Source organism: Protopterus annectens, chromosome 4.part1, assembly GCF_019279795.1.
Source record: "Protopterus annectens isolate FY-2018-M chromosome 4.part1, PAN1.0, whole genome shotgun sequence".
NCBI classification, from domain to species: domain Eukaryota; kingdom Metazoa; phylum Chordata; order Ceratodontiformes; family Protopteridae; genus Protopterus; species Protopterus annectens.
In genome coordinates, this window is record NC_056734.1 from 765,673,400 (window position 1) to 765,697,116 (window position 23,717).

At 37.5% G+C, this 23,717-nt stretch overlaps 1 protein-coding gene across 1 annotated transcript in view; it reads left to right on the top strand.

The window, feature by feature from the left end:
- LOC122801304 (extracellular calcium-sensing receptor-like) overlaps positions 1-5,015 on the top strand; it is a 137,352-nt gene extending 132,337 nt beyond the window's left edge. The window contains exons 5-6 of the mRNA XM_044070849.1: positions 3,901-4,024; positions 4,105-5,015. Of these exons, the coding sequence (XP_043926784.1) occupies positions 3,901-4,024; positions 4,105-5,015 (1,035 nt within the window). The remainder of the gene's footprint in view (positions 1-3,900; positions 4,025-4,104) is intronic.
- Positions 5,016-23,717: the final 18,702 nt, after the last annotated feature.

A 23,717-nucleotide genomic window follows, 5' to 3' on the forward strand; every position in this document is an offset into this window, starting at 1 on the left:
GCTACTGGCACAAAAAAAATAGATTGCATGTCTAAAGAGGCGTTTATGATTAGTAACATTAGCGGACTACATTGCAAATAATAATAATAATAATAATACTGGAAGATTCTGAAGACACTTTAACTCCACAATGAGATACCCTACTAGAGGCGAAGGCTGCAAAAAAAGTAGCAAAGAATGGTTAATAATAACTGAACTAAAAGATGAATATATGGCTGGAAAGCTTGTGAAGCTTGAAGACAGACCCAGAAGAGAGAACATAAGGTTCCCATTGATATTTGTTCATACAAAATGGCCAGACTGCAGGGGATTCATGCACAAATGTCTGCTGGAATGGAGTGGTATTGCCTTGGAGGAAATCTGAACTGACAGGGGGCAAAAAGTCCATATATCCCAAGGAAACACCAGCAAGCAGTGTAGACAAGCTTTGGTTAGGTTTCAGAATGTTGTGGTGAAAAGGAGAGCCCTATCTATTCTCTGGGGGGGGGGTTAACACATTTATAGGGGCATGCCCACCAGGATTGATATTGATAACTGTTCCACACAACCACATGCACTCTGGGCTGGTTTCATCCATATTATCTGCAAATGCTAAATAATGGGAAATATACATATATTGGTATACCCTGCAGAGTTTAGGCTATTTTGTCCCTTGCTAGCCAATTTGTATTTAGATATAAAGCATGCACTTGATAAGATGGACAAAAAAATGGTTGATTTACACCATCCTGAGACAGAGAGTGAAGGAAAGGATGAAAAAAAATGTGATCAGTCTAAGAAGAGAGACTCAGCCAAATTTGAGAGGATGCCAGCAAAACCATTTCCACTTTTCCAAAAAAGAATGCTGAAGAAATCCAAGAAGATGAGGGAACACACTAAATGAGTCAGGGACTTGGGTATCCTTGTCCTTATGGAAGAAACGGAAGGCTAACTGGAGAAGTTGACCACTGGAAGCTTAGATCAATATCTACAGGTGTTGTGCTACGGACTTGAACAGTGCATGTAAAATCATAAACAGTGAACTTTACTTCTATCTATATAGGTGTTGGGTATAACCACATATAAGTTACACAGAAACTAATTTCTAATTGTATGTTTCACAATAATAAAGCTTATAATCATAAGAAAAATCTGTGAAAGTAAGAGGAAGTTTTACTGGGGTAAGGGGGCTAGAGTTAATGAGCTATTCATAGATCAAAGAGTAGGAATATCTGGGAAATGAAGGGATGTATATTTCATACCATCCTCCCTAAAGACAAAACTTAATGTAATGTGTAAAACACAGAATACCAGCAATAATGGCATGATGCATAGTGACAGGCACAATTTATTACACTGTAGGTCAAAGTTATAAAAGTTAAAACAATAGTTATATGAGGACAGGATTGCACAACAGTTAGCACATTTTTCTGAAAGAATAGGATGACACTTAGATGGTCTTGACAGACTAATCATCTTTTACCTCAGATACCTCTGGTGAAGCACTTATAGCCAATATGGACCAGGGCTAGTCATGTCCGTTGTACCAACTGAGAAACAAAAGTGCACTTTTGTAAGAAAAAGTAGTATTTTATGTCATTTGTACATGCTATTGCAAAATTTCCACATTTTGTATGCTCTGACAGGCATGCCTATATCTGTAATTCTTTTGTCTACTTTCCTTAAAATGTAAAAAACAATGAAAAACACCACTGCAGGTTCAGTGACCATAGATAAGCCAAGAATAAAAATGGCAAGGACAAGTCTTTAGTGTAAAAATGTTTAATCGTTTTCGTCAACCACTGACTTCTTCAGAAAAACAATTCAAAAAGCAAAGACACACCTAAATACACACATCAGTTAACAACTAAATGAACATCAATTACTAATAAGCAACACCCTACAAGTACTGAAAAATCACTATATAATACAGTCAAAATAAAATTTAAATTAACCTATTGAAAACATATAAATATACCTAAATAAAAACATTATTTTAGAATTTTATGTCTCTTATCCTTCAAAAAACATTTAATATTAATACAGTCATTTAAACCTGGATGAATATCGGCTCCCATTCTTATTTGCCATAAAGTCTCTCTTTGTTCAACCAGATTTCTATAATCTCCCATTCTCAAATATAAGGTAAACAAATGTTAAACAAATAAATAAATACAATTTGTTTGTTTTTCAATTGAATTGTACAGGTTATAGGTCACATTAAGGGTGGGAAAAATTTTGAAATTATTTATTCTGGTCTAATTTTTTTATATTCTTGACATTTTTTTCTATATATACCTTCTTGCTAATTTGGCATAAAATCCCAAGGTAATCTTCAATTTTTATGGGCACACTTCTTACTGTCCATTATCGTAATTTTTTTTAAGTATAAGGCTAATTATACCAAAAGCAAAACAATGTATTTGCAATTTATTCACAAGTCATCACGCATACATTGGTCCGTTTTTTAGCCATGATCCAAATAACATGAACAATAGCAAATACAATACACATACACACTCTAAAACAACCAATCAAGCAATGTGTTTCTGGAAAGTTGTAAGAAAACTGATAACATACAGAAAACTCAGACAGCCAGAGGACAGAGAGTATGTTAACGCCTGAACCTCACATACTAAAGTTATGAGGGAAATATTGGAAACTTAGACGTGATCCTGCCAGTGATTGCCTGTTTGCAGACATGAGACTTCTTTTTTCCCATTCTCTGTTTAACGTTGTTCTTTCTTTGCATATGCATGTACTATATAATGCAGTATTAATAAATTATCATAACTTAAGTAGAAAAGTTCCACAAACCAGGACCAGGACCAGATGTTTACCACCAATAATTTATTAGTTTAGTGCTTTCATCCACAAGTATACAGGATTTCATCAGAACAAAAACAGTAATGAACAGCCACATTATATAATCCCTGCATCCCTGCATAATGCAAGGGCTAGGTTTGAGTCTAATATTTATAGAAAGCCCACATATTCAAATTTGTTGTTACATTTTTCTAGCTACCATCCATACCACCAAAAGAAATCCCTAGTAAAAAGGAAGGTGGTAAGATTAGCTAGGATGGTTTCAGAGGACACTGAATTTGAAACACAAAGTACCATGTTAATGGACATGTTTAGGAAGAGAGGTTACCCTGATAGTTTTCTTGGTGGGTCTTTCAAGAAGTAGAACTTAAAAGATAAAATGGGTACTTCGTCTCCCTGTTAGGGAAGAAGGAAGGGGTTAGCCCCATTGTGGAGAAGAACCATGAAGGCACAGAACAAAAGTTTAATACAAACCTATCTGTCTGCCTGAGCTGCTTTTTTTCTTGAGTGTGTGTGTGTGTGTGTGTGTGTGTGTGTGTGTGTGTGTGTGTGTGTGTGTGTGTGTGTGTGTGTGTGTATGTGTGTGTGTGTGTGTGTGTGTGTGTGTGTGTGTGTGTGTGTGTGTGTGTGTAATTTCCTGGCTTAAATGATCAATATTCTCTAAGTAGAGTTTAAAACTTAAAGCATGGTTTGAATTACGATAAGCATGTGTTTTTTTTTTAAAGATAGAACTGTTTTAGATATTTTTTAACATAATGTTTTCTATAATTATATGATAAGATATATGTATTTTTATATATGTTTTATAAGAAGGGGTTGTTCGTGGGAATAATAAGGTGTGGACTTGTCAACTGGTTATTGCATCATCCAATTAGAGGGATGCAGGGATTATATAATGTGGCTGTTCATTACTGTTTTTGTTCTGATACTTGTGGATGAAAGTGCTAAACTAATAAATTATTGGTGGTGGACTTCTGGTCCTGGTCCTGGTTTGTGGATTTTTGTTTTAAAGTTCATTTTTTCTGTATTTTAAGTAGAAAAGCCATTACAACAAATTGTTTTGCAAAGCATGCCTCATAGTTTCATTTCGTTCAGGTTCCCAAATCTGTATGCTCATATGCTTGCAAACCAGGAAAAAGAAAAGCTATGTATGATGGGAAACCAATTTGCTGTTACGATTGTGTGGCATGCTCTGATGGATCTATAAGCAATGAAACAGGTATGCACAATAAATGTGAACATTAATGCATAAGAATTATTTATTTGGTGCTAAATGTAATATATATGTTTTCTTTCCAGATGCTTTAATTTGCATTCAGTGTGCCCAAGATTACTGGCACAATGAACAGAAGAACAGATGCATTCAAAAGCAGATAGATTTTCTGTCATTTGATGATCCTCTGGGGATTTCATTAACTTCCATTGCTGTATGTGGTGCTTTGCTCACAATATTAGTTGCTCTCCTTTTCACAACTCACAGAAGTACACCTATTGTCCGGGCTAATAACTGTGAACTAAGTTTCCTACTTCTATTTTCACTGATAATGTGCTTCCTCTGTTCACTATCCTTCATTGGGCCACCAAATTTATGGACATGCTTACTGAAGCACACTGTATTCAGTGTTAGTTTTGTCTTATGTGTCTCCTGTATTCTTGCAAAAACAATTGTAGTTATAATCGCTTTTAAAGCAACATTGCCTGACAAGAATATAATGAAATGGTTTGGACCTAAACAGCAAAGATGCATTGTATTTTTCTGTACACTTATCCAAATTGTTATTTGTGTACTATGGATAACTGTATCCCCTCCCTTACCAGTTGAAACCAGGAGTTTGTCCAGAAGTAAAATCATACTAGAATGTAATTTAGGGTCAGTATTCTTATTCTGGGGAGTAATGAGCTATCTGGGATTTTTGTCATGTTTATGTTTTCTTCTTGCATTTTTTGCACGGAATCTGCCAAATAGTTTTAATGAAGCCAAATATATTACTTTTAGTATGATCACGTTTTTTGTGGTTTGGATAGCCTTTATTCCATCTTATATTAGCTCTCCTGGGAAATATGCAAGTGCTATTGAAATTTTTGCTATTTTGTCCTCAAGCTTTGGTTTACTCCTTTGCATATTTGCTCCTAAATGCTATATTATTTTGGGAAAACCACAGAGTAACACAAAGAAATACTTGATTGCAAAATCTACAGTTAGACCTTAGGACTGTGGAACAGTTTGTTTTTTAATAGTACATACCCTAAACCACACAAAACTCTTTTATGTGGCTTATCTGTTTGGTCCCCTGCTCTTCTTTTCTATCATGCAATACTGTTTGAATTATTTTTTCTTCTGAATCTTTTTTTTCTTTGGACATCTAGCCATCATGACTGTTTGCAACTTGTCCATCCTTTCCTTTTCAAATGCCCCCTTCCTAGTGATCATATACACCTGCCTTGTCTCTTATTCTTCAACAGCATCACTATTAACTATCTTTGTTAGGTAGCTCTCACTACCCCCACCCCGACAGACAACTAGTTGCAAAACATTGCGATAAATTTACTGGGGCAGGGGTTCACATAAGATCAATGGTAGAGCTACCTTAGTTACCTTTCAGGTTAAGCCTTTGCATCAGATCCTCTCCAGCAGAACATTTTTCTTGATTATTAAAGGACAGAGAAACTTAACATGGGTTTTATTGTTTAGTAACATATGTCAATTCTCCTCTGGCACAAATCACAACAAGATAAAATGTGATAGAATAGCACTGATGCAGTTTCTGGGTGTAAACAAAACATTTTGATAGTCTAGTATTTTTTGTGCATGTACAGTAACATCGGCAATTATACTTATATGAGCACAGAAGCATGTTTGACAAGTAAATACATTCATCACTTCTATATCTGCTTGCCAGTATACACCAAAATAAAAATTTCACAACATTAATTTATCTGACTTTTTTCCTTGTAAATGTATGTTTTAAAATGGCACTGATTTGGTTGGGCTGCATTTTACTGTGAAATTATTCCCAGGTTACAAGGAAAAATTGTTTGCTATTAAGTGTATAAGTACTCATGGAAAGTTAAATGCACATATAAAAGTGAAAGATTCATGGATGATATGATCACCATGTTTAAATTGCTGAGAAAACACAGCTGTTGCTGCATTCCAGAGCATGGAAAATAGCCTCCTTGGTATACCTGGGAATTCAAACTTTCCAAATAATCTATGTCTGACATTTTCATATAAAGAAGTGTGGAGTTATAAAGGAGGAGCATGGAGAGACTTGGGGTAAAAGGCTGAGCAAGCACCAGGGCATAGATAATGTTAGGTACCACATTTGTAAACTTGCTTAGTTAATTAAGCAACAGTTTCAGTAACCTGCAGTTTAGGCAGTTTGGTTTTCCAGCAGTCCTAATTTGACTAATGATACTGCAACTCATAATAAATTTCATTAAGTTCTTCAGCAAGCACATACACACAGACACACACACAAACACACACACACACACACACACGCACACACACACACACACACACACACACACACACACACACACACACACACACACACACACACACTCACGCGCATGCACACACACACACACACACACGTGCGCGCACAGACATACACATACACACACGCTCACACGCACGCACGCACACACACGCGCGCGCACAGACATACACACACATGCGCACAGACATACACACACACACATGCACGCACACACACACACATACACGCTCGCGCGCATGCACACACATGCACGCACACACACACGTGCACGCACAGACATACACACACACACACATGCACGCACACACACACACGCGCACAGACACACACTCGTGTGCGCGCACAGACATACACACAAACATGCGCGCGCACGCACACACACACACACACACACACACGCTCGCGCGCACACGCACACACACAAACACACACAGGCACGCACACACACACACAAACACACACGTACATATACACCACATTAACAGACCACACAGACACGATTATATAAAGAGGGTTAATGATTTGACACAGTTCTTGAAGTTTCGTTATGAGGTCTCTGAGACTTGGATTGCTTTTCTTGATGTTTATGTTCAGAGGTTGGAATGCGGCCTTTTGAATACAGGTGTGTATAGGAAGACTTGACAGTGGAATGCCTACCATCACAGACATAGTATGCATCCTGGCTATATGTTTGGCAATATAGTGAGAGGCCAGGTTTACAGGACCTCTCAGTACAATCCTAGTCAGGTCAGTTTTGAAGATGGTGTACGTGACTTGTGTCAGAGGTTCAGGGATAGAGAGTACCAGAGTTCTGATACAGAAAGGGTCTAGAAGGACTCTCTGTGTTGAGGGATAGTGATGCTGTACCATATTTTTCAGAGGGTGCGATGAATTATTTAGATGGCAATGGTCAGAGTAATATAGGTAGTAGGAGGGAGAGAGATGGTATTTTTAGAGTACCACTTTATTATACGAAGGATGTGGGGAGTTTGAAGGATGTGATTAGGTCACACTGGGGTGTATTAACAACTGACCCGGATGTAAGAGATGTTGTGGGTCTCACTCCATGTTTTGTTTATAAGAATAGACCGAATTTGAAGAGTATGTTGTGTTATCCTAAATTCGGTTCCAACACTGATGAGAGGGTTGGTACTGTACCATGTGACCATTGTAATCATTGCTCCCATATTGACATGGATGTTAGTTTCTATCATCCTGTGTATGGTAATAGTGACAAGGTCAGAGTATTTGCTGATTGTAATTCTTCCCATGTGGTCTATTTAGCCTCCTGTAATGCCTGTGCTGTGTTTTACGTGGGTAAGATGGACAGGAGGCTGAAGGACAGGATTAGGGAACACTTTTACCAGATTAGGGTTCACTCCACTGTAAATGCCTTATCTAAACATGTTTTATCCACTGATCTCACACATGTGTTTTGTTTTAAAGTGCTAGATGTTATGCATCATGGTTTTAGGGGGGGTGATGTGAGGGGTAGGATGGAAAGTGCAGAGTCTAGGTGGATTGTTAGGCTTAGGGCTGATGTGTTTCCTGGACTCAATGAGAAGGTACCTTTGAGACCCTTCTTGAGATCCAGGAAACTGAAATGAGCACATCTTATTATGTTAAATCTGTTTTATACACATATATATATATATATATATATATATATATATATATATATATATCTTTTTTTTTTTTTGTTAGTACAAACATTTATATAGATTTTATATGTATTATATTTTTACGTATATATTATATGCTATATTTGTCTGTAATTGTAGGCTGGTTTAGATCTATTGTGATTTCAGCATTTCATGTATTGTGATATGCCTTTAAATGTTGATTGATTTTTTGGCACACTTTTTGTATACTTTGGTATATTAAGAGTGTAGAAGACTGACTTGTAAGGTCTGAAGAAGCCTATTCAGGTGAAAGTGCTAACGAAGTCTGTTTTATGCTACAATAAATTGCTGTTTTAACTTTGTTATAAGTGGACTTTTCGTTTTATGTGAGCATTGGATCCTCTGTATTTTGCCTGCCTTGCATCGCTACTGTGCCTTTGATGTGGTTTGTTTTATTCGGATTGTGTTTGGCACAAGGAGCGTTTACCTGGTGGGGAGTGATTCTATTTGGATATTTGATTATTATGTGTACAGGGTGTTTAGCAATACATCTGATATCTTTATAATGATGAAAATTAAAATGGAAAAAATGAAAGGTAGATTTAGGGTTAGAGGATATTCTGAAGAACAGATAAAAGGGGCTGAATGCAAGGTTTTAAGTGGCAAAAGATTGTCCTGTTGTACTAGAGTAAGGGCTAGTCAGTTTGGTGTGAGTGATTTAAATGAGAACTCTATGATATATTTTGGGTCTGAATATACTGATTTTTCTTCAGACAGTAGAGTTTATTGCTAAAGATAATTGGTACATTATTATAAATGATGAACAAATAGGTTCTACTATTCCTTGACATTTTTTTGTCCATTCAAAAGAAACAGTAACTTCAAAGAATTACTGAATTCCTATGTAATTACTGAACCCAAGAATTATGACAAGGTAGGAACATTTGGATACGGCCAAGGGGCTAAAATCAATGGTAGGTTATTTATTTCCAATGGTTATTTTAGTTGTGATTCCATTTGGGAAGTTTATATCACTGGGTGTAATTGTAAGCTTATAATGTGTTATATGGGTCAAAGAAAATGTAAAATTCATCTCATGGAACATCTTTGGGATATTAGGAATAAGAATGTCATTAACCCTGTAGCTGATTATGTTTTGGATAAGCATAAGGGTGAAGGAAAGAACTGCATTTTAGTGCATTGGCAAAGCCATTTTTACCTAGGGGTGGTGATTTTGAGGCTAGTTTGTTAGGTTTGGAAACAAGGATGATATTAAATTATGCTTCTTTACACCCTAGGGGTATAAATCTGGAATTTATGGGTTAAAATATTAGGTGATCTTATTTAAAAACAATATATTAAAAATATAAGTTTTAAATGTCTCTATGTAGCTTTTCTCCCTGGGCCTCCACTGAAAATGGGCTCTTTTAGGCCTAATAGATTTTCCCGCTAAACAAATGCAATAAATAAAATAAATAAATAAATAGATAGATAGATAGATAGATAGATAGATAGATAGATAGATAGATAGATAAATGTAAAAAAATTCCAAAGCTGCTATGGACAACAGTAGGGTAAGACCCCCCTGCCCTGGCCAAATTTCTCCCTGTAATAGAAATATCAGCTTGGGTCTCCCCTGAAAAGAGACCACTAGCCTAGTGGGACTAACCCAGTAAATCAAGTATTAATAAATAAATAAGCATATCCCTGGGGCTGCTGAACAGTTGTCTATTCTTCATAATACTATGGTGAGTCTTTAAAAATCTCATGCACCAGTCTCTATCAAGGGTTGCCCTAGTGGAAAAAAAATCTTCATAATAAAGGAGGAATCGTTTTCAACATAGTTTCCTTTCGGCATTCCTAATGTTAATTATTTTTTTGATATAGAAATGGGGGTAGACACACCCATCCATTTTCAACTAGGGCTACTGTGAATATAGATTATACAAGGTAAAACCTGGACATTTCTGAGGAAATAAACTGCATGTTTTTACTTGTTGCATACAAATGTTCATTTTTATCTTCTATGATGTGATTTGTAGCTTGTGGTTTGATGGGTTACTAAGATTTATATATGGCCCTTATCCCTAATACTACCTTATATCAAGGACAAATGTGGCTCAATGAATGCTCAGTCTAATTTTTCAAGGATCATAAAATTATCTCAGAGTTCCTTAGATTAATATGTTTGCTAAGATGATCAGTTGCAATCATTAGTGTGATTAGGAACAGAGATGTAAGCAGTGGTATAAAAATAATTTTATAAGATGACATTTTGCCTGATTTAATGAGCCCTGCATATTCAATTCAAATGTAAAACAAGAAGCATTAGAACTTCCTGATATCTGTAAACACATTTTTTTGGGAACATGCCATATCTCAGAGAGGAAGATATGTGGTATGAGAGCTGCCGCAGAGTGACAAGACTTAGTGTACAAATCTGACCATTCTGGGTACACCCCTGCTTACTGTTAATTGTGACCTCTGTTTTTGTTAATACTTGTATACAGCAAACATAAAAACAACAAATGTGCAGTAATACAGATGTATACATGCACTGCATTGCTTACTCTGAAAATTTTCCACAAAACAAAACTGTACCAGATTTTTTTCTTAAGGAAAAGGTAGTAAAACAACGAGATCTTGAAAATATATATAGACTTCTCCTTCACAGATTTCAAGGGATGAGCACAGAGAACATATGCACACTTAATAAAGTATGTAAAATGCAGCCTAAATGCAGTTCTTAGGGAACTGGGGTACCAGCAACAGCTACTGGTGATTGAAGGCTTGAAAGCAAGGTTTCACTTGAAATGTATGTAGAAATTCATTAAGTCATGCTGGGAAAACCATTATTTATACAGGTGTCCTAAATCATTTGCAACCTGTTCACTGCCAATGCTCTTCTTTTTAAAATAAACAAATAACTCTTCCCCCAGTTTTAGCCATGATGATGGCACAGAGTCTAAACAGAAAGTTTCTGATATGTACACATTTGATCCAGGAACTAGGTGAGTGATGGTGGTTGAAGAACTTTGCAGAAGCACTAGCACTGTAGATTAAAACTGTTCACCTGATTTTTTTTTTTTTTTGGCTAAAATAGCATCTCTTTCTTGTGTATTACTTTATACCAGCACTTTTATCATTATAATAATGACAAAATTGGTCAAATAGGTCCATTTGGGAAAGAACACAAATCTATTATTCAAAGGAGTCTAGACTGACCAAAAACAAGGGAGAGGAGAGCTACATTGCTAGTTCTCTATATTTTTAACTCAAAATGGAACTGACAGTTACCTAGCAACCACAGTAATGAGGACATTTTCTACATTTAGTGAAACAGTGAATGTCAAAACAACTCTGAAACGTTGTTGTCTTACATGAAGGCAATAGCACGAAGTGCATGGCCTGGTACATGTAAATATTTATAGAGCAAGCCTTATTCAAATTAATCTTAGTTGTTGTTGTTGTGTCTTTCGGCTTTTCCCGGTTAGGGGTCATCACAGCGGAACTCCAGTCTGCTAATGATTGGCAGTAGATTTTTACGTGCCGAGTTGCCAGCCCTGATGCACAACCTTCAATGAAGGTACGCCCATTCACACATGTCTCCACATAGAAGACGCTCTAGCTGAGAATCGAACAGGACAACATCTTAATGTGAGGTGGCAATGCTACCGCAGCACCACCTCCGCAGTGTATTCAAATTAATCTTAGTGACATCTAAAAATATATATCTAAATACAGCTTACATAGCGAGAATGAACAATTCAAATACACCTTATTGTCTACTCAGACTTGATGCTTCTGACCTTAAATGAATATTTATTTATTTATTGCATTTGATGACCTTGGTAATCTGACTGCTCGGCCATACAAGACACATTTATAGCAGAGGCCCTGGGAGAAAAGCTAAAAAAGTATACAATTGTCAGTTTACAAGTTCTAAAATACAGTTAGTGTAACAATAAAAAGAAAGAATGTGCATACATTATCTATCTAAATGTCTAGAGTTAATCTTTCCAGCAGCCAAGCAGCCACATGTAGTCAACGTCATGTGTCTCTCTTTGTGTTGACTCCACTCTTTCTCATATATATGCCGTCTCTTAACATGTAGTCAACCTCATGCCTCTCTCTCTTTGTGTTGACTCCACTCTTTCTCATATATATGCCGTCTCTTAGAGGTTATTGGAAGTAGAAGCATCACTGCTACTGCTTTGTAAATGATATACAGATGTTCATTTTCTGTTAGCAGCCTGTGGCAGAGTTTACTATCATTAAAGATTATCTGAAGTCTATCACTTAAAGGATGACACTTAATCATCTAAAGCTGAACCACGCTGAGAAAAAGACTTTCCTGATCTCTGCCAACATCTATCCATTGCATGTGCTTTATATTTCTACTCTGTAGAGAAATAGATATAATTTCTGTATGGTTTGCATTGTACTCGAGAACTAGATACTGGCTGTTGTCAAGAGGCACCCCATTCCATCTTGAATAATTCACATAATTGGACGCAGCAAATCCATGCACCAGTATCTTCCTACCTTTGTTGCTGTAATGCCCTGTACTTTGAGCTCGCGAGGAAGAACTGGCTATGGGTGTATAATTCCAGTGTCAGTCGTTTGCTTGGTGCTTTTTACTTTAGCGCCATCCTACCTTTGTTGCTGTAATGCCCTGTACTTTGAGCTCGCGAGGAAGAACTGGCTATGGGTGTATAATTCCAGTGTCAGTCTTTTGCTTGGTGCTTTTTACTTTAGCGCCATCCTACCTTTGTTGCTGTAATGCCCAATACTTTAGCTCATGAGGAACGAACTGACTGGATTATAGTGGGTATGTAATTCCAATGTCAGACTTTACCTTGATGCTTTTTGCTCCAGTGTCTTTCTGCCTTTGTTTCTGTAATTCCCTATACTTTGAGCTCAAATGGAAGGAACTGGCTTGATTATTAGTGGGTGTGTAATTCTAGTGTCAGACTTTTGCTTGGTGCTTTTTGCTCCAGCCAATTACTCCATGTTTGCAGAATAAGTTCTAGCTTCCAGCTCCTACCAGCTCTGTTTCTGATTCTAGTCCTGGCCTTCTGAACCTAAGCAGGCTTGAGCCCTGTCAGTTTGAAAGAGCTCTTTGTATCATAGACCCCAGTGAGTCCTCCAGATTGTGAGGTGCATGGCTGTATGTAGTTTCCATGCTCTGTCTGGAGATTTCATGTAGACAGCCATTTGTCTATCTGTCTTTGACCAGGTAGCTTCTAGTACCTTCCACAATATAGGCATGTTACACTGAGGTCACCTTCTAAGGGTCCCTCCTATATTGCATCTATTTAAGAGTTTGTGGAAGCCACCTAAGAGGTTTTTTAGGTTTCATAGCGTGTTTTAATTTATGAAATTTACTAAGTTAAATGCAGGTTTTCTGTGCTGTTCTTTTTTAAACAGACATCTTTATTCTGATACAACAATACACATACGCAGTGCATGTCTTTTTACCCAGTGGTTTGCCTTCTTTCAGTTTTATGTATTTACATTTCAACTTTAATTCTACATCAGGCTCAGCCCAGCCTGTGGATTATAATTAGTTTCCTTTTTATGTATCTTGTTTTTCTAGACATCTGTAGCAATAATGATGCCTCCAAAATCTAGAATTTGTTTGGTCTCTAGCACCTCCAAGTGTGTAAGGATATCAAAAATAACATTGCTTTGCTAAGCTGCTTTTATTTGTACAGTGCTCAAGCCTAGACAACTACATAGTGTCTTTGTACTAACTCTCAGCATTCGAGTTAAGTAGCTGCTCCATTAGAACAATTAAGAACTTGTCCCATGTCTACTTGGATTCCACCTGTGCTAGATGTAAAATAAGAACACATGGCTCATATGGTACTAAATACTAAATATTCATAGAAATAGTAATTATCATCACTCACAACTCTGCATGTTTTCACAACTACTTAAACTCATATTAGTTCAAACTACCACAATTCTGCAATTCTAGTCTATTTTAAAATGTTTATGCACTGAGATTATACTAATCACGTTATCACAATACTAAGCTGTTATCTTCATGTCATCCTCCTACAAATCATTTATCAAAACCTGTTAATCTCCCACTCTGTCTACAAACTCCTTTTTTAAAGCAAAAGGATTGTAAACTATTTACTGAATATGTACTAATAAACATTTTCCATAAGCCAATTTTTGAGACATTCAATTAAGTTGTATGTTTTTAAATTTTTAGTAGTTAGCATACAAAGATTCCAGTCAAATTGTATTTTTTCAAAATGCAGTATTTTTTTGCCTTATTTTCAATCTTCCTATCAGCCATGTAATTGCTTTCTTGATATGAACAAAACAATTTTGCTTATTCATTTTTTTTAATTGTTAACTGTTACTTTTATGGGGCACCTTTCTTCTTGGAGCTCTGATAAAAAGAGTCATTTGTCTATGCTATAAATAAATAAAAACAAATAAATTTATTTTCCTTTAGATAGTTCATATACAGTTTATGTTGTACTGTTGTACTGGTGCATAACAGCAGCAATTAAAATGATAATGCAAAGTGTGGTATAGAATTGGCATTGGTATCAATCTCCCTTTTCTCATTTGTACATGAGATTGAGGAGTCACATCAACAGTGACCAAATCAGCTAGAGGGAATGTACATATTGCTGAGTGGCTATCCTTGCCAGGTTTTTCTTTCATACCACGTATGCACACACATACACACACACACATACACACACACACACACACACACACACACACATATATATATATATATATATATATATATATATATATATATATATGGGTCCCCTACAGATGATCGAAATCCCAAAAAGTCGACTTTCATATGACCGAAACCATATGATCGACTTTTGGAATTTCGAACGTTCAGAATGGACATCTCCATATAGTGCGGAATGGGATGATTTCCATCTTCCGTGCTGTAGTGCGATCTTGGAGTTGGCATATTTAAATTGCAGGGGGTGTGGGGAGGTGCAACCCCCCTGGTAGCAATGTGTAGGTAAGTCTTTGTTTTGTGTTTTTTATTTTAAACGATGTTCGAAAGTCCAAAAGTCGATCATATGGTCTCAACCATATAAAAGTCGGCTTTTGGGGATTTCGATCATCTATAGTAGACCCATATATGTATGTATATATATATATATATATATATATATAATAATGCACACACACACACACACACACACACACACACACACACACACACACACACACATACACACCTTCAATAAACTAAAAACATTTCTTCAATGCCTCACCTAGAGCCTTTGATATAGTAAAATGAATCAGAAACAGAGACATCCAATAGCATCACAGTAAAATAAAAGAATAAATTAACCATCAATTAAGCAAAATGCTATTCCAGGAACAATCATCATTTAACCTTTGAGGTTTCAGTGGGTTGAACTTTATTATAAACGTTGTTTCTCTGTAAAACAGGGTATCTCTGGTATTATAGTATTCATCATAGGGATATCACATTTATATAAAAACAATAATTTACAACAAACTGCTATTCTGATTATGAAACTCACTAGAATGGTTTGCAATAGGGACCTCAGGATTATTTTTTTATTTTCTCTGAAGTACTTCTGATGTCTACCCTTAAATTTTTTGGTGGTTTGCTCAATGTTTACAAAGTGACAAATGCATGTCAGTATGTATACAGTATGCAGAGCATCAACAATTTTCTCTCTCTTTTGAAAAAGTTTGATGCTATGAAGGAGGAACACCAGCATTTTCCATAATGGAATGCAACCTTGCACTCAGCAGTGACAGAAAAAAAAACTGTCAACATGCATTCATCTATATTGACTTTGACTAAGATAATCCTGAATATTTCTGCTCCATTTATGTTAAACACCTATTCAGGGAGGTAGAACATTTTTACGAGTCCCCATATACATATGACTATAATCTGTTAATAACAGCAGCAGTTTCTTCAGAATGTGTAGTAAATAAGTACAGAATTATAAATATCTTTCTTGTCCTGAAAGTTAGAATATTGCACCAACTGGTTACAATAATGAAAACATTTCTTAGAAATGTGCAATATGGCTCTATCAGAATGTAATGCTTTATAGTAAGGATTGTGAATAAAATCCAAAGAATACTCACTGATACTAAAGTGGGTAATTGATATGTTTAGCTTCACAAAAAAAGTCAGCATTTGTAATGTACACATGCTTAGCTCAAACAAATTCCCCATAAACCAAAGGAAATGATAAATGGTTTCGGTGACACCCAGATACACAAAAGTAGAAAACTCACAGAAGTAGGTTTGCTATAGAGCTTCATGATAACAGATAACCCATATGCACCTTCAGGAGGTATAAAAACAATAGTAAACCCTTGGTTTATGTAATTATAAACCTACTTCCTAACTGTTGCCCTTTGTCCCACTTTAGCATACTGTGATGTGCACTCCAACAAGGCACTCAATTACATGACTAAGTCTGTAATGTGTGCAAAGGCTGCTATGCAAAAATATTGCCAAAGCGTCCTAGAACATACTTTAAAAGATGTCAGCCTTCGTCAGACTAAGCAACACTTACCTCCATACCTCTTAACTGTCCAGATTTTCACAACATGCCCAGATTTTTGCCTCCTATTTTTGGTCTGTTCCTCATAAAAATTTGTGGTTTTATTTATTTATTTATTTATTTATTTATTTCACATTTGTTAACTAGGTTAGTCTAACTGAGTTTGCAAACAAACCAATTTTCAGTGGAGACCTGAGGGGAAAAGCCCCAACAAGCATAGGTAAAGATAAAGTGACAATATACAAATATTAAATAACAATCACAATACAAAATAATTGTAAAAACAAAAAGGTTACTAACTATTTGCATTGCATTGATAGTAAGCAACCCATTTTCAGTGGAGACCCAAGGGGAAAGAGCCCCAGCAAACATAAATAAAGATAAAGTGACAATATACAAATATTAAATAATCACAATATAAAATAATTGTAAAAAGAAAAGATTATTAGCTATTTGCATTGTATTTATAGTAAGCAACCCATTTTCAGTGGAGCCCCAAGGAGAAAGAGCCCCAGCAAGCATAAGCAAAGATACACAAAACTATTAAAAATAACAATGCAAATACAAAATTAATTATAAAGAGAAAAACAAAAAGAAAAAATTATGAACATTAAGGGTTGCACTGATTGCAGTGGTCTAAGTTTACTACATATAAGAGTAAAAACAAAAGGATAATCATTGTTCAAAAGAAGGAAAATATACAGACAGTGACAGGAAGTGGGAGGAAAAAAAGATGAATAGTGTGGAGAATGGGAGGGGGAGAGAAAGGAGGGGGCTAAAGTAGGGCTATAGTAGTAGAGCTGAGGGTTTAAGAGGTTAGTTTAAGTATAAATTACAACAGAAAAAGAAAGTTAGGAGATGCAACAGGTTATACAGTAGGACAGACTAAGACTACATGTGGTCAAGGTTTTCTGGCAAATCACTGAGGATGGAAGCCACTAAATAATGACATACATTTGAGTTTCAGTCTTTGTACCTTCAAAAAATGCACACTAATATAAATCCCATTATTCTAGCAATATTTAAAATATGTCTATTTTTGGGCCATTGTCCCGCCATTATTTTAGGCTTTGTACAGATTTTTTGTGCTTAGAGGTTGAGAGGTATGCTTACTGCTCATTCACTACCACATACCGGCCACAACTTGACACAGTCCACCTAATAGCCACCATGAAAGTAGGGCTACACCATAAGGGCCACAAAGTCTGCTGTCACAACGGAAAATGTCTTAGTCATTGATAATAGATAGATTTCAACTACCCCACCATTAACTGGGAAAACTACTCATGTACCAACTCCTTTGCTCAACGCTTTCTGGAATTCATAAATTCTAATGCCCTGGATCAATTTATCCACACCCCCACCAGGGGCAACAATATCCTAGACCTAGTCATTACCAAAATAAGTGACCGGTGTTCCACACCTGAAGTCAACTCCTTGTTGATCAGATCCGACCATAAGCTAATCACCCTAGATATCCACATCCTGCCCCCACCCCCCATTAAGGAAATCATGGTAAAAAATTTCTCCAAAGCCAACTTCATGCTTCTTAAGACAAAAGTGGTGAACTTCATGACACCCATGCAGATGGACAATAAAGTTACGACTGCTGAATCCTACACAGATGCACTCTATAAGCACTTACATGAATGCATGGATCATGCTATCCCAAACAGAACTAAGACGCTATCCTCCAAGAAAAGGAAGTCAATCTGGTGGTTCTCTGCCATAAACAAACTACAACAGAAGGAAGAAACTATTGCAAAAGAGAGTAAAATCCCATGAGAGGAGGAGTTCCCTGGTCAGCCTCAGTAAGAAGCTGAGATCCCTTAGAAGATCCTCCAAAGCTAGCTACGAAATAAAAATCACCACTGATTCTAGGGACAACCACAAAGCATTCTATAGCTATGCCAAGAATCTCAAAGGCAACACCCAGATCTGCTCTGAGTTACAGCACAATGGCATGAAAATTACAGAACCAACTGATATTGCCATTGTCCTGGCAGATAGGTTCAATGCTAACTTAACCCCCCCCCCCTCACCCCCTAAAGGGCCCATATCTATACAGGAAGAATGCAGAGTCCCTGTAATCACAACTATGCAGGTAAAATCTGCACTCTCTAAAGCCAAAAACACAGCATCCATGGGACTGGACAACATCTCAGGCTGCATTTTACACGAACTTCTGAACGAACTGGCTCCCCACCTAAGCACCATGTTCAATCATAGCCTCACATCGGGCTTTGTGCCCACTGAATGGCACACAGAAACAGTTATCCCACTCCACAAAGTGGGAGCCATCACTGATCCTGGGAACTATCACCCTATTAGCCTGACGAGCCTGGTCTGTAAGGCCATGGAACGTATCATCATGGAACTCATAAACAAAGACATTGGTAACCTCCAAACTCTGGACCCTACCCAGTTTGGGTTTGTGAAAGGCAGATCATGCCTCCTGAACATGATCTACTTCTTTGAGGCAGTCACCAAAGTTGTAGATGAGGGTAAGGTGGTTCACACAGCCTATCTTGACCTTGCCAAGGCTTTTGACACCATCCCCCATTCTGGAATTATAGCTAAACTCACTAAACTAGGTCTAACTCCCTATGTCACAAGATGGGTTGCCAATTGGCTCACTGACAGAACCCACACTGTAAAAGTTGCAGACTCCAAACCTGACGTCAAACCAGTGACAAGTGGAGTACCACAGGGTTCAGTACTGGGACCTCTCCTGCTTGGTATCTACTTCTCTGAAGTACAGGCTAACACAGAAGACCTTTGGCTAATGAATTTCACAGATGACTGCAAACTAAGAGCCATACTTGAGTCCCCAAATGATGTGGACATCCTACAGAAGGGCCTCACTGAGACAGATGCCTGGTGTCAGAGCCATGGCCTCAAGCTCAATGCCAAAATGTACATTGTTATCCCCTTTGGTAAAAACTCTGTACCCATGAACTACCACATAGGCAACAGTCTACTTAACGCTGAATGTGTGATAAGAGACCTGGGGACCCAGGTGGACAGTAGTCTCTCCTTTGATAATCACATCGCCACAGTAGTCAGGAAATCCTTCTATGTGGCACACCTCATCACAAAAGGATTCTCATCTAGGAAAAAAGAGGTTATTGTTCCCCTCTACTCGACACTCATTAGACCTATTATAGAGTACAATGCCCCTTTTGGAATGTACCTCACAAGACATCTTCAGCAGCAGGAAAGGCCACAGACGTACCTCACAAACAGGATTACTGGCCTCAAACAGATGCCCTACACTGACCGTCTCAAAAAACTCCAGCTTTATTCCATAGCATATCGCCTACTCCAAGGTGATCTCTGCCTAACATATAAATCTATGTCAAACCCAGAACTGTTGGACATGCTACACCTAAAGAAATTCCATTCCCTCTGAGCTACATGCTCTAGCGACCTAAACCTTGTCACCACAATAAACAGGACATGCTGGAGGGATAGATTCCTGTCCCAGAGACTTCCCATACTCTGGAACAAGCTACCCATCTATGTCAAGCAAAGTTCCTCATTAGCACTCTTCAAGGAAAATCTTGATAAGTGGATGGGAAATAGGAAATACACCCCGGGGATCACTTCCGTAGCTCTGCTCGACAGGGGCACAGGAAAATAACTTTCTTGGGAGGCGTAAGCCAGGGAGCCTTGTTGGCTAGGCTTACTTAGGCCCTTGGGCCAATATCCTAGTACCTACCTATGAAACTATGAACCTATAACTGTATAGGTAGGCATACAAACTCCACACTCATCAAACTGGACAAGAACAGAGTGACTGTTTGATGATCATCTTGTGCAACAAACAGTGATGCCAGAAGGCCCTTAAACCAGAAAAGTATGACTATAACCTAGTGTTGGCCCACTGGGAGTAAATAACCTGGGAGTCTCCACCAAGATGGACATGCAGATACACATGATGGATATGACTATGTATGTTATAGATGCAGGAAAGACACTGGTCTTGAGTAATATCTTGCCTTCACCAGGAATAGTGCCTAGATGCCAAAAAAAAAAGATAACTGGCTTTACTTGGTATAACTCCCAGAGGATACAGAATGTGTCAGCCTGGGATGAGATGGTAGGTAAGACTTCCTGTTTTGCCAGGGGTTTCTTATACCTCTCATACCAGTGCTTCAACATACTAGCTAAAACCTTCACTACCCCTATGGTGCCTTTTTTAGACAGAATCTCCCTATTGGACATTCCTAAATGGAAAACTCAACTCCAAATTTGGACAACATCATGGTCACACTACTCATTGCTAGGAGTCTAAGCAGGAATATGCCAGAACTTGCACCCCTCATGCAACTTGAACAGATTCATATCTGTGTAGTTATTGAGATAGGTTTCAGTGCAAGGATAGCACTCCCACTATACCAAGGTTTGGCACCAATCATGCCTTCAGATCCTTAGGCAACTATATGAGAGTATCTGCATTTGTCAGAAAACCATCACCTCATGTTATATCACCCACTCAGTGACAGCTCCTGGAAATCCAAATCAACCTTAACAAATTAATTTATTACTTCATTGTTAGTTACTTATCCTCATCAATGCCTTGCAAAGATCATGGAAATTATCTTAATACCACTGAGGAGTTAAATATCAAGCCAAATACCTTGTTGATCTTGGAATTCAAGTACACAATCATTGACCAGCAAACTTACACCACTAAAAATGGAGGTGCTCAGCATTCCCTAGACTTTGTTGATATCAGTGCACTGGAACAAATTGTAAAAATTCCCCAGCATCCTTCACTTGGTCCTTACCAACCTAGTTGTCACCTTCACCTCATCACACATCTCCTTATACATGGTTTAATCCCACCACAAATCAGTTACCATCTCTGTTAGGCTTAATGGTGCCACCCAGCCACCAAATGATGTCATCTTTAAAGACTTCTATAAGGCACACCTATTCTAAGTAGTAGAAGGCCTATGCAAAACGTACAGCAATCCTTCACATATAGATGGAGAAGCACAGACTTATACAGTTGCTGTATATAAAATTGCTGCCACATTCACCTCAAACTTTCGACAGTATCTAAACAGCTGCATAGAAAAATCTGTATTCATCTAACTTAATTATAATAATAAATTCAGGAATATATTTCCATGGTGGTACTCCTGTATTAATAAACTTCATTTAAAAAGAAAAAAAGAAAACAATAAAAAGTAGTTAAAAAAAATCCTACCTGAAGACCCCACTAAAACATGCCAGTAAGGAACTTAAGAACACTGTTAGAAAATGTAAGGAAAGTTTGAACTTAAGGTCGCTACAGATATAAATGGAAAATATACATCTTTCTTTGGTTATCTCAGGAACTTAAGGAAAAAGTTTCAACAACCCATTGAGCTACGTAGGGTTGCCACTTATCTGTTTTTTTCTGGACTATCTGGAAATCAAATTGATTCTTTGGTAGTCCGGAAAACACTGTACAAACTCTAGTATTCTGTTTCCAAAAAGGAAACAGAGTATCAGAGTTTGTTAAATCAGCTGATTTACTATGATTTTTTTACAGAAAAGCATAGTAAATCAACTGAAAGAAGGCATCAGGAATGGAAAAAGAGGGAATTCCTGTCTGCTGATGTCATAGTGATATCAAAAATGGGCAGAACATGGGTGGGAGATGGGTATGAATGGGCAGGGTTACAGGTGATGTGAGGGGTGAGGCCTTACTCTGGTTCTAGCCACAACGAAAGGTGGCAACCCTAGAGCCAATCGATAATAATATCACACATTCCAGTCCCAAGTATATAACCAATATATTATCTGACAAAGATAGTGCAGACTTTAACTAAACTACCCATATTGCTGCATTCAGTATCACTGAAAATTTAATTTCCTCTGTAATCATTCAAAGTGTTAGCTGCAATAAGGAATGACCTCATTATCAATTAATTTGTATGTCTCTGAATCATCATTAACTACTACAAGTGCAGATCAGCAGTTTTCTGCTGCAGCTAACAGTGCTGGTGGCTACATTCTGTTAGCACATGCACCCTCCTCATTCACTCTCCCACACACATATACACACAGAAACACACACACTCACACTCACACACACACACACACACACACACACACACACACACACACACACACACACACACACATATACACACACACCCTACATACCCCCACCTTGTTGTCAGAAAATCTACAATGTCTAATTTTTCCTTGCCCTGGCAATTTACAGATGATTACAGTCAATCCTAAATGCCAGACATTCAAGTTTCACACTTCACATCCATCAGTCAAATGCATGCTATTGCAAGGGGTATTATCCTAGAGGCTCTTTGCTTATAGGATTAATACCTGAAATCTTACCATGATTTTGCTTATTAACTTTGGATTTTGTCTTGATGACTTGAGCTACATTGAAAGGAATGCTTAATGTTCCCTGTCTGTTTCCCTCATAAGTCATACACTGTTGCAGGCATAATTACCAAGAGCCTCAGTGTATATTACAAAATGTGCTCAGTTATTGCAGCAGGTTAACCCTGGCATTTTGTGTGCCAAGGGTGCAGGGTTCAAATCCTCTTTTCCTTACTTATTTATTTTATCCAAGATATCCTTGGTGAATTCTGGTGGCACAGAGGATTAATATCCCATGTGAGAGGTTGGAAGGTAAAGGGTTAGAATGCTTTTACGGTACACTTCTTATCCATGGTGTGTAGTGGCCCCCTGCACTGCATTTTATATATTTTTTAAATACATGCATTTAAGGCCGGATACAGGTCAACTCTTAACAGTCTACAAGATAACGAGCAAAGTGACAGGGCTTTGTGGTGGTCCATGTAGGGCATATTGTTTAGGCCTACTATCCTTTTAGCAGAGTATTTATGTGGGTGTTGCAATTAACGTGCCTGTACTGATATATGCCAAAGAGAGAAATTATACTCAATAATTTGCCTAATGAGGGCTAAGTAAAGTGATACAATGACATCTTTAGATCTAGTCACAATCTCCATGTGCATTATGACTGTGTCATATGTGTATCTGTGAAGTAGGGACATGAGTGCTTATCTTGGCACCTGTTAGGCAACTACTGACTGTGAGACTCTTGTTGCAGAGAGTAGTGAGTGGTGTATTGATGTGTCTTACCATGGAGTTACCTATGACTAGGATGTGCAGAAGTTTGCCTTATGGGCTTCTGAATTGAATCAATGTGACTCTTAGATGTATGTTTTAGGATGAGT